At 41.3% G+C, this 12,971-nt stretch overlaps 1 protein-coding gene across 1 annotated transcript; it reads right to left on the bottom strand.

Moving 5' to 3' along the window:
- Window positions 1-8,014: 8,014 nt before the first annotated feature.
- On the bottom strand, window positions 8,015-8,932 carry LOC309506757 (olfactory receptor 6N2-like; the record flags this gene model as incomplete). The annotated part of the gene is made up of 1 exon (XM_082180716.1): window positions 8,015-8,932. The coding sequence occupies one exon, from the start codon at window positions 8,930-8,932 to the stop codon at window positions 8,015-8,017; it is 918 nt and encodes a 305-aa protein (XP_082036842.1).
- Window positions 8,933-12,971: the final 4,039 nt, after the last annotated feature.

Here is a 12,971-nt window from a genome sequence, read left to right as displayed (position 1 = left end):
CAGACACACTCTGTCAATTCAAAGCTAGATTAAAGACACATCTCTTTGACCTAGCATTCACATAATACATTATAGACTTCTATAATTTAATGTTAGGCTGCATAGATTAGGTCAGCCGGAACCGGGAACACTTCCCATAAATCCTGATGTACTCGTTACATCATAAGAAGAATGGCATCTACGCTAATTTTAGTGTCTTTGTTTATCCCGAGGTTTTCCCGCAGCCTGCCGGATCCAGGCCGTATCCAGTTCTGACGAAGGACCTTCGCCTGGACAACGCAGTGCTGAAGTGCCAACTAGTCTCTCCCTATGGAGGATCCCTTTACCACTCTACAGATAAAGCGTTGTTGGGAAAATTAGTTTTGCGTACCTACCCCGAAGTGACAAAATAAAATAAAATTAATCAAAATTTATAAGGAAAGACCAGTCCTTTGATTAGGCTTGGTTTGTAGGAAATTTCAAACCTGCGCACATATATTCAAACGCACATAACTATAGAACCAAATTGTAATGCGCATATGAACGCCATCAGCGTTTATCACAGGTTCGCGTTTAAAGTTTGTGTAGAGAGAATGGTGTCGTCTTAGCGGCCCCTAATTTAATAACAAATGATCGTTGCGACGGAAGCGAATCAATCAAAACTAACTTTAGCTGGAAAATAACTTTATTAAAGAACCGCTATAAAGCCAAAACAATCTCTGTTACCTTAAATTATATGTTTATCTCTGTAAAGCTGCTTTGAAACAATCTACATTGTTAAAAGCGCTATATAAATGAAGATGACTTGACTTGACTTGACTTTATCCCGAGGTTTACCGCAGTCCACTGGATCCAGGCCGTATCCAGATCTGATGAAGGACCTGCGCCTTGACACGACGACAATCAGGGATGTAGTGGAGGCTAAACGCACGTAAACGCCGTTTACGCACCTCCCAAAATTCGGAAATAGTGTTTGCCCACCTCCAAAGTGCGTTTATCCACCTCAAATTGCGTTTATCCACCTCTAAATTTCACGTTATTTGAGCGGACTTTGCTTTTCCAGTGCGTGATCGCCGATTGGTACATGATTCGAGCATTTGGGCCGTTAATGACAGAGCAGAACGTTGAGCAGAGAGCGCAGCGTGCCGACACACACACACACACACACACACACACACACACACACACACACACACACACACGGAACAAAGAGAACGGCACACACGGAGCAGAAAACACACGCTCGTTACTATACAAGCTGCGCGAGAATTAAACTTGATCGCAGCCGCAACAGAAAATCATTCAAACTAGACAAAAAAAAATATTTTAAAGTTTTTTTTAAACAATTCATTACATGCAGGATGCAGCTGGTTTAATGTAATGAGCATGTCAAAACCCAACTGTACAAGACATTCAGAGGGAATCAAGCCTGCACCAGGTTAAAGACTTTTCCCTCTACAGGGAAACACTGATCCACATTTTACTGATAGACCAAACAACTAATCAATTAATCGAGGAAATATTCAACAGATTAATCGACTATGAAAATAACCCCAAATCCCTATCATTATGTTCAAGTGCATTGGAAGCCCTGGGTATAAGCCTCCCTCTCTATCTCTCTTAAATATTTTTGTTCTCTCTGTTTTGTCATTTAGTAAACTTTATAGATTTCAACCATATTATTCCTTCTTGAGTCTCTTTAACAAGAACTTCGATTAATGTATGAATTGAATAGTGATTTTGTGACCTATGATGAGGGAACAACCAGTGATACCCTTGGTAGTACCATCAAATGATAGCCTATAGCGATGTCATCAGGATACATATACACCGGTAGGCAGTGGCCCACCTTACCGGGTGATCAAGTTGTGGTCCACCAGAATTTATAGTTTACCCACCTCTTTTTTTACCACTACACCACTGACGACAATGCAGTCTGAAGTGTCAACTAGTCTCTCCCCTGTGAAGGCCTCCTTCGCTTCCCTTTATCTCTGTACAGATAAAACGTGGTCGGGATAATTCCGGTTCGCGTGGCTATGCGGAAGCGATCAAAATTATGAATTATAAATTTTAAGGCCAGACAAGTAGTTTGTTGAGGGTTGGTTTTATAAAGAAGGACTACACGCCTGCACACATATATATTTAAACGCGCATACCTATAGACTAAACACATAATACGCATGTTCACACCATCAGCATTATCACAGGTTCGCGTTTATAAAGTTTGCACAGAGTGTAACTAATATCATAATAACTAATGTTCGTTGCGACGGAAGTGAATCAATCAAAACTAACTTTAGCTGGACAATAACTTTATTCTAGAGCTGCTGTAAAGCCAAAACAATCTCTGTTACTTTAATTTCCTATTATCACTGTAAAGCTTCTTTGAAACAATCTATATTGTTAAAAGCGCTATATAAATTAAGTTGACTTGACTTGACTTACTTGATAGGCGTGGTGTATGCCGGAAAGTAGCGATTGATGTCATTTTCGCACGACGAAGAAAGCGACTGTAAAAAACAATGGAGGGCATACAGCAGATCTTGTTCTTGCTTCTCCGCATGTGACTGTTTGTCACAAGAAGAAACTGTATTGTGTTTCAAATGTATGAAAAAATGGCACCTTTTGCATTGTCATTCCCCTTGTAGTACGCGCAAGTGACGATTCTCTGGCAACCAATCAATGTTCTGCAGTGAGTCTAGCTCCACCCTTTAGTACCGGACTGCTGTGCTAGGTACCCTAACGGAAGGGTCCCAGAAAAATTGGTACTGTACGGTTCGGAATTAGGGTACCATTCACAACCAACTTCTGACAACGGTAACGCCAAAAATTGTATACTGTACTGAACTGTACTGTACCGTACCACTCGGTGGAAATGAGGCATACTGTAAGAGTGTACTTTTGACACAATTTTTTAATATTGAACTGGCCACAATCCCACCATCTTTGCAAAGAAGTATAAAACTGTTTTTGTTCCTTGGAATTTACCCAGAACAAATGAAAAATGTCAGTAAACTTCTTATCATTTACAAGTGATGTTATCATTTAAAAGTCCACTCTATGGACAGATCCCCATATTGTCTTCCATGGTTCATTTCTTCTTAGGGAACCATGGCTCCCTTTCAGTCGGTCACTCTCGACGTCACGTCGGTGACCGACGAATAGGAATCTTGGTGGAGAGGCCAATCTATTTTGAGTGTTACTAAAACAAGCCAATGCACATTGGCATGCGATAATTGCATCAGCCGTGCTGCATCACGGCACGCACATATAATGAGCAGCAGGTGCATCGCATCTTCAGGTTTTCGTTTCTGAGCCGAGCGGTTCATTTGTTCCTGTCTCTAATCTGCAAGCACTGTTCTCTAAAAGAGCCAGTTCTTCAAGGAAGAAGCTTTCTCTTCATTGGTGTTGGTGTGACGGTGCTACAGCGGTGATCGAGTCCTCTCGTTTGTGTGTGTGCGCCTTCACTGAGTGCTAAAAGGCTGTTCTTACAGCTGGTGACGGTGAGCTTTTTCAGAGCGCTAAAAAGCTGTTATTACAGCTGGTAAGAGCTGCGCCTTCAACGAGAGTGAGTGCACACTACAGGCTGCACATTCCCTGTCAGTGTTGCCGCAATCTTTTCCCCTGTGTGCTTCAAGCACCAAGAGAGAGCGAGTCTCCTAAAAGAGCTTATGTAACCAAGGTTACCAGTGGGTACTGGCAGAGACAGAATGAACTTCAAATTAAATAACAGATTAAAAGTATGGAAGCTGCTGACAGAGCAAATATAAGACTGCAAACAAATTAATTAATGATATAAAAATAGAGAAATATAAAATATTGAATAGTATAAATATGTCCAATAGCGTTATTTTCCTTTGCAAAGCCTCCAATGAGATCGCATTTTGAGTGACGTCATTGAAGTGTCCACTATCACGGCACTTTTAGAGAGCCGCGCATTCTAGATCTTTATTTTCTCTGTGAATCTCTGACGCAAGCGGATGCTTGTTGCTGCTCCGGGAGATTTAAAGCTCCAAATTGAGTGAGAACTGATGTAAGAATTGTTTAAATTGTCTCTAAATCATTTATATGACGATGATGTAGAAATAAGTAGCTGTTAAAACGAGTTGCAGTGATGTGATTGTTCACATTGTGTGTTGACCGTATGTTAATGACGCAATATTAGCACTAGCTTAAAGCTAATATGACGTGTGTGTATGTATATCGCTAACGAAGGGTTCAGAGACAAGCAGTGTATGTTTGAGTGACATTTTGGAACATGTATCATCTGGAACTTCCCTTCTTCCGACGTACATGTAAACGAGTTCCTTGGTGAGTTAATATAGCTTTCATTAATTTTCATTTCAGTATGGTTCAATAAGGTCCATTCAAGGTCATATTAAGTGTGTTACATCAAATTATTGTTTATTTGGTGCAGTATTAATGGCAAATACAGCCCTAAGTGTAAAATGGAAACCGTAATTAGGCCCGTTGATGAATGTGATCCTGTCACGGTTCATAAATCCTATTCTTCCTTCTCGTCTCGTGCTCGTTGTTTATGTGTGTGTGGGCGTGCCGACTCATCAGCACTGATCAACGATCCATCAATCAAAATCACCAGTTGCAGCTCATCACATCACCTTTAAATACTCACCACTTTCTCATCTCCTTTGTCAGATCGTTGTTTGTGAGTCCCGGTTGTGTTTGATCCCGTCTTCGTTCCAGTCTTGTGCCTTCTTCGTTCCTGTTCGTGTTCCTGTTCCTGTGGATGTTCACTCTGGATTCGTCACGTCTCATCAGCACTTCTCATCACGGCACCCATCTGACCATCAAAGTCCCTGCGCCACTTTCCTGTTTCTCTCTGGACTGCACCTATCATCATTTCTATTGTTCAATAAAGAGAGAGTTTTACTCGCATACTGTTTCCGTGTTTCCATCATGACAGATCCACTCTGCATGTGAATCGAACGACGTGTGAATCATCCCTGGATTGTGGATTGTCTCAGCCTTTACTGTATGCTTATTGGTGGGGTTGGACTGGCGAGCCGCCCGTTTAACGAATCCTTTGATTTCCCAGTTGAAAGAGAAACAGAAACTGAACTTGCTCATCTTTGAACGTTAGGAGTAGAATGTCACATCAATTTATTTTTTCTCACCTGGGATGGAATTGGACAACTGAATTAAGCAGCTCATGGACTTTTGGGACTGAGTTTATGAACTGATATGTTCATTTGAGAAAACATCTCACTTTTGGAAAATTCGGGGTATTTTACGTTCAGAGTGAACGAAATTTAGTTTTGTTTTTGTTTAACCTTTTTTTTATTATTTAAATCTGTGTTGAGGTTATATAGGTCATTGTTCTATTAGGTGATTAACTAAAATAACAATCTAATAACAAGGTGTTAAAGGGATGGTTCAGAGTAAAATCAACCTAGGGTCCTTTGCACCATGACCGCGAGCCAAACACCCTTTTTTCCCTTGGTTGAACATTATGAAAGTTTATTAAAACTTATTTAGAGATATCCCAGACAGCAACATAGTATCAGCCCAGATCTGGCCCAAATCTGGTTCATGTGGATTTCACACGGTCCAGATGTGGGCCGGATCTGGGCCGACACTATGTTGCTGTCTGGGATCAGCCGAATGGCTTAGTGCAGGCGCTAATGGATCCAAGGATGTATCTCGTAAATTACCCCACTAATAATGCCCAGAATGGTACCAAACTTATACAGTAGTACAAATAGGTTCTGTACTCATAAAACGAGGCATTGGAAAGTTTGTAAGTACATCAGGAGTTTATTTAAATAACACTTGCCTGACGGCTCATGCTACTGCCAACCTGGACGTCGACATCACTTCAGTGATTAGGGAAAAGCACGTAAAAGTCCTAGCAGATAGCGATGCATAAGGATGTAGTGTACTACTGTAGAAGTATGACCAATTATATGCAATAATCATTATTTTACATTAAGATGAACAAGTCTTACCTTGTACTTTAACACCTCTTGAGCTCAAGTGGCCATGCATCATACGGTAGCCAGAGTTGGGGTAGAGGTTCTGGATTTCTGCTACACTTCTGTCCAGATCATCATTTGATATGTCTGTGTATAGGTCAGACACTCTGCAATAATGGGGAAACAATGGCATGGCAATTAAACGAAAAACAAAGTGTAAGCCACAAAGACAGGAACTAGTTCAATTCATTTAGAAAGAACAATTTGAAGCAAGCAAGTTTTATGGGACTTCATTAACTTCTAGTGTCTCTAATACAGTACATTTACAGCTGGATTCATAGACTTTTCTTAAGCTAGTCCCAGACTAAAATGCTAATTCGAGTTGAAAATAACTTACACTGACATATCTTGAAATATGCCAGTGTCATTGTTTTGTCTCAAGATGCACACCAGTAATGTTTTATCTAAGGAATTTTTATAAAGCTGCTTAAATATCCAAGTTCTGGCTTAAACTAAGCCCTGTCTATGAAACTGGGCCTTGAAGAGCTAGGAACGTAGACGTATTTGGTTACAATTGGTCCCTTACAAAGACTAAGGGCTTTTAATTAAAAGCAAACAGCACTGACATTTTTCTGACAGAAAATCTCTGATCAGACGTGACGTTAGTGCTTACGTGATCATTCGGTGAATCATTTCTCCAATAACTAACTTACTGTTTTGCAGCACCCCCTGCAAATTAGTGATAACGCACAAAAAGTTCCATATTTGACTTACCTTATTCCATATTCACGCATTCGACAACGTATAGTCATCTCCAAAACGCCAAACAATCTTGCGATTTCCGCAGCCTTTATACCTCGCATTAGATACGTCTCGATGGTCTCTGGTGGAATGTTTTGACTTGGTCTCCCTGGAAATGGTGTTCTTCTGACTCTTTGCACCTGCAGTTGCCTCAGAACCTCGCGCAGGTTTGCAATTGCAACGTTGTTGACCTCGGTGTCTATAAGGGCCGATATTTCCCGATATGTGCGTTTGAGCATTTGACTTGCCATTTTTGATGTTGGTTCATTTGATTTATCATTTGTGCAGCCATTTTGAGAGTTTGATTTATTATTTAATAATTTGACTATTTGATTTATCATTTGAACAGTTGTTTTGAGACTTTGATTTTATTATTTGATCTTTTTAAGCATTTGAATTAGAATTTTAATTATGTTAGGAAAAAACTTCCATAACTGTCTACGTGCCTGCATCATTGTTACAACTTAGAATTGTAAGATAGGGCTGTAGCAACGTTGTTGCGCGACATTCAGCAACTGAGAGACAACGTTCTAACCATTTATTTTTTATTTTTTATAATGCTAGATAGACCTATAGATATCCCCCATTTAGCATTTTATGTTTTGATGTTAATTTTTAATTAGTCATATGTTAGATAATTATATACTTTTTAAAATATTGTTTATCCTTATTATTATTTAATGGGGCTATCAATAAATTAGCCTAATCATAATAAACACCTGCATGTGTAAACTTTGAAGAGTAAAAATGACAGAAGGTTATGTTAATTCAACTTTAATAAAACTACATAATGGTAGGCTTTATCAAATTGCACTTCCAAAAGTCATACATTTGTGAAAAAAAAAATGAAAAAAACTAAAACGAATATACAATTTTTTTTTAAGTATAATAAATAAAACATAAAAAGCAAAGATCAGAACATTTAATGAACAAAACCGGGTTCTGTACATGGCAGACAGGGGAGCGTAGTCAAAAAAAGCCAGTTGATAAAGGTTGGTAACCGGAATCAGTCCAGGAAACATCAACAAATCCAGAGGAGCAAAGAAACGAATGAGACTAAATAGCAGACAAATCAAATAAGTGAAAAACTAATCAGTGCGAGTGAGGCTATATGAGAGGAGATAAAACAATGTTTGATTAAACAATGATTTTTTGGCTGTATATCATAAACATTCTGGGTTGTGTTTCCCAAAAGCATCATAAGCCTAAGTAGACCGTTGCCACCAACGGTCTCCACGATAAACTTAGCTCACAATGCTTATTATAAATCTAATCCAGTATCTATTACATCAAAAACACATCTATTTGGATGCTTTTATAATACATATAATTTTTTTGCGAATTTCAGGAAAATTAAAACCATAAACAAGAGGGTTCAGGATAGGTGGAACAATAAGAAACTGCAGTGAAATAATAATTGACAGGCTTAGAGGGAGATCCAAAGTCGTGATCCGACTCAAAGTGACCTCACAAAAAAGAGCAATAGAGAAATTTAAAAGGATCACTATGTGTGGAATACAAGTTTGATATGCTTTTCTTCTGAACTCTGGTGAACTTTTTGTACAAATGAAAAGAATTTTAACATAGGAATATAATATAAAACTTAAAGGCATGATAACAGTTGTGGTCACTGTGAAAAAGCCAAAAACATTATTAATAATAGTGTTTGCACAAGACAGCTTGACAATTTCCCAGTTGTGACAATACACTTTCCACAGTTTGTTACCACACATAGTCAGCCTGGCATTTAAAATACCACCAATACCAATACAAAGCATTGGATAAATCCAGCTTATAGCTATTAAAACAGATAAAATCCTGGGAGTCATTATGCTGTTGTATTGTAAAGGTTTACAGATTGCTACATATCTGTCAAATGCCATTAACATTAATGTTGTATTTTCATTTGATGCATATGAATAAATGACAAAAGCCTGTAAGAAGCATATTTCACGGGACACAAAGTGTGTATCAGACAGCAAGTCTGTCAGTAACCTTGGGAAAAAGGCAGCTGTTCCAAACACAGAGTTGATGGACAAACATGCAATCAGAATGTACATGGGCAGGTGTAAAGTCCTTTCCAGACAAATTGCAATAATTATAAAGGCATTAAAGCATATAATAGCACAGTATAAAATAATCCCCAAACTGAAGAAAGTATATTTTATGTACCCAATATTTTCAAACAACATCAAGTAAAAATATGTTCCATTTTCCATTTTTCGTTAAGCAAAGGATGGATTCATTGACCTGAGGATGAAAGAAGACAGAGTTATAAAGATTCTTAATCCTAACTCTAACCCTACAGTAGGTATATTTAGTTAATTAATATAACTCTGCACCGCTGCATTGTAACAAGGACACCTTAAATTATCAGCTTTGTATAATTGTAGCCACAATGTTTAATAAATCATTTGAATATTAATTATTTAGTTAGTTTAACAATATACATGTACATGAAATTGCCAGAAATACCTTCTGTGATACGATCTGACATTACCATCACTTTATCTTCAGAGAATGTGTAAAATGTGCAGAGAATTAGGTCTAGCCTATGTGTGCTCTGTTAAGAAGACCTAAGAATCACCATACATGCTCTTTTATATAGCATAAAACAAGTCTCTGAAGACCTCTCTGCTGTGGCTTGACTTGCATAAACAGCGCACCAGAAGTTCCCTTTCAAGGGAACTCGAGCTGCGTCGAGACGCGGTGGGAACGCCCTGCGTGATTGCGTCGTGAAGCACGTGTATAATCAGTCCAATGGAAAGACGAGACGTCATCGGCGGGTGACGTCATCGACCAGGAAACTATAAGGCAGCCCCGCAGTCACAGATCGCGTTAGCTTCTGAAAAGCCGAAGCAAGTCGATCACAGGCATGCAGGGAGTATGGCAAGGCGACGCAGCGTCTCGTTCCCTCTCAGGGAACCAGGGTTACATACGTAACCTGAGACGTTTTCCTTAACTAAAAACATTAAAAACGTGGCACAGTGGGTAAAAATCTTGTTAATCAAAATGTATAGGTAACACAGACACAATAATGAGGTTGTGAGTCGTGGGAAGATATTCTAGTTGAAATTTAAATTTTACATACGTATATGTAAAGTGTCAGTGGGAATATGATACTATAGAACTAGATTCATACATCATGTTCTCAGTTGTGTTTGTCTTTTAAATGACAAAAAGTATGTCTTAACCCAGCCTTCGCCAGCAGGTGGTGATATAGATCTGTGTATAATTTAGGCATGTGAACCTCTCCTAATATTATGATTATGGTGTTGAATGGTTCAAATTCACGGATAATTTGTTGTTTTGTCGTTAGTGAAAATCAATATTGACCTTGTATTTGAAAAAAAATCCTCATATAATAATGAAATGATTCAGTGATACAGATCGACTATTTGTGACTGACAAAATGCCGGCGGCCGGGAAGAACAACAGCTACAGTGAGTTGTTCAAAACCTTTCTTTTTAGTAAACTTTGTGTACACAAAAAATGTAGTCAATGCTGGAGTTCATGTGTAGAGCCCCTGGTGATACTTCGAGCCCAGTTTTATGTTGTGTCGAGCCTTCTTAGTGTTTTAAAAATAGCGATTTTGATGCTATCATAGAAGTGCCCCATGCCCTCCCATTCAAAAGGCATTTTGACCTAAAACGAAAATATGGTCAATCTTAAAAGTGGTGTTTCCATTCTAATAATGCTTTTACATGAACGTTTGACTCGGGGAGATTAACAAAAAAAGCCTAGGTTCAATTTTGGCGAGAGTTACCCTTTAAGACTGAGATGACTCCATGTTTAATATGCACATATTTTGTGGCTCAGATAAGGTCCAGTTCTGGTTTATTTCTTTGCTCTTGGCTGACATGTGGCATTGCAACCCGTTCTCATCTCAGGGCGTCATATAAGGCCGTTTTGTCACGTCCTTCGGCGTTTTCTGCCCACGCATATAGCACCCTTTTGCGTATAGATGACACGCACATGGCTTTCAACCAACTTCAATGTAAAACCATCCGCGATGTAATTACACGCTCAGGGCTTCGCCAGTCGTCAATTCACCTCAACATTGACCGACTGCACAGACTAAAGACGTTTTCAGCAACGACTTATGTTTGCTCTATGATTAGGATTGCCTACACCTAATATAGGAGGTCATTGTTTTCCATTATTTATCTTTTGAGAGGAGATATTCGCCATTTTCAACACCCTTATCGTCTGTGAGAGACGCTCGCGGCTTAACCACCTCCAATGCAACCCACCCGCGTTTTACAGGACGCAGTTGGACTTTGCTAGCCAATCCAAGTGCGTGATATCAGACGCTTTCAGCAACAGTAGCATGCGTAGGCTACAATTTCGTTTAGTTTTAAATAAGCCTGTGGTAGTCTTCTCAATTTAAACGTGAATGTGTGCTAGGTATCCTAACTAAAAACACGACAATATGGTTCCATCATCCCTTAATTGCCCGCAGGAGTATATTGGCCGAATTCAACACGCACCCTTTATCGTGTGTGAGAGACGCTCATGGCTTTCAACCATCAATGCAACCCACGGGCGTTCTCTTACGAGAGGTTCTCTCGTATTGCGTAAGTTTAGCTTACGCTACGGGTAAAGTCATCTTTTCTCGAGATATGAAGCAAAAAATTATCCTTAATTTTTATATCTTGTCAACGCAGTGCGGCAGCAAGCAGACCTAGAGCAGGCAATCTAGCGTGCTCATAGGCTGCTCTGCGGCAACTGCAGCAGCCTATCACTGAGCCCTTGGCGTGACGTCACGCCAAATGAGCGCGAGCAGCGCGCCTACGCGTCACGGCCCGAGGCGGGGCGTGGCAGAGGGTATAAATATGGGCTGAGAGGCTGCTTTCACTGATTTTTGTCTCTTCAGCGAAGCTCTGGCATCGCTGATCTCTGAGGAAGCCGCCGTTGAAACCAGCGCCTTGCAAGCCGAGGATTCTGCCTGAGGAAGCCGGCCGCCTTCGCCGCCTTCAGCTATCCCTGCCTGCTTCGCTATCCGGCGAATATATCCTTTATTTGCTCTATGTGTGTGTGTTGTGTGCTCGCCCCGCGACACACTTTGCATCTAAAAGAGCGCGAGGCGTTGTTTCAAATGCCTCGCTCATCCTGTGGCTCGTGCAGAGCCACGCTCAGCGACGGAGACCGCCTTGTGTTTGCGCTCTCTGCCTGGCCTTCTACCCGGGCGGCTGCGTACAGCGAGCCGGGTATGACAGCTGAGCGCTCGCCGGAGCCCCTCCCGCGAGCCTCGCTCTCTCCTTCTCCCCCGCCCTTCACCGACGCGCAGCGGCCGGCCATTGCCCGCACTGCCGTCGCCTCAGGGGACGAAGCAGATGACGTCAGACCCCTCTGTCAAGCCGCGCAAACGGCGCCGCTCACAAGGGATGTCAGAAACGGACGGTCTCGGGCTATAGCTTCCTTTACGTTACAAGAAAGCTACCCCCCCGTCACTGGCTAAAGGAGAGTAGAGTGTTAGCGGACTAACCTCCATTCCTGACATATTTCTCAGTCCCCTCCTAAGCTCAGGCGACTGGAAATACATATATTGCAGTAACGAGCCTGTTTTTATGCACGCACGCCTGCAAACTAACGCTACGCAAAACAAAACATGACGACGCTCGCCCTTCCTGCGCTCTTCCCCTCTGTTCGAGCCGCGCAAACGCGCCGCTCACAAGGGATGTCAGAAGTAGGCGGTCACGGGCTGGCTTCCTTTACGTTATAAGAAAGCTACCCCGCGTCTCGGTCGTGCGCGTCACCTACCGGCCACCTCCATTTCTCAGTCCCCTCCTAAGCTACAGGCGACTAGAAATATCTATGTTGCAGTAAACGAGCCTGTTTTCATACACGCACGTCTGCAAACTAACGATGTCACAGCACATGATGACATCTTCCCGCTCTCTCTCCCTTTGTCCGAGCCGCGCAACCGCGCCGTTCTCAAAGGATATCAGAGCGGACGTCACGAGCACCGGCGAAAAAGAGGAAGTCCCACCCAGGTCGGACTAAACTCCGTTCCTGACATATTTCTCAGTCCCCTCTAAAGTTCAGGCGGCTGGAAATACTAATACTGCAGTAAACGAGCCTGTTTAATACACGCGCGCCTGCAAACAAACGCCGAAACGAAACACGACGCTCTGTGATATGCTCGCGCTAACTGAGAGCTTATGTGTGCCCCTGTGGCTCAGTGGCAGAACACTAGGCTTCCGTGCTGGAGACCCGAGTTCGAATCCGACTCTGGCGGCAGATAAATATTTTTTT

This window comes from Leuciscus leuciscus, assembly GCF_965113295.1.
Source record: "Leuciscus leuciscus genome assembly, chromosome: 9".
NCBI classification, from domain to species: Eukaryota; Metazoa; Chordata; class Actinopteri; order Cypriniformes; family Leuciscidae; genus Leuciscus; species Leuciscus leuciscus.
This window is presented reverse-complemented; position numbering and strand designations above follow the sequence as displayed.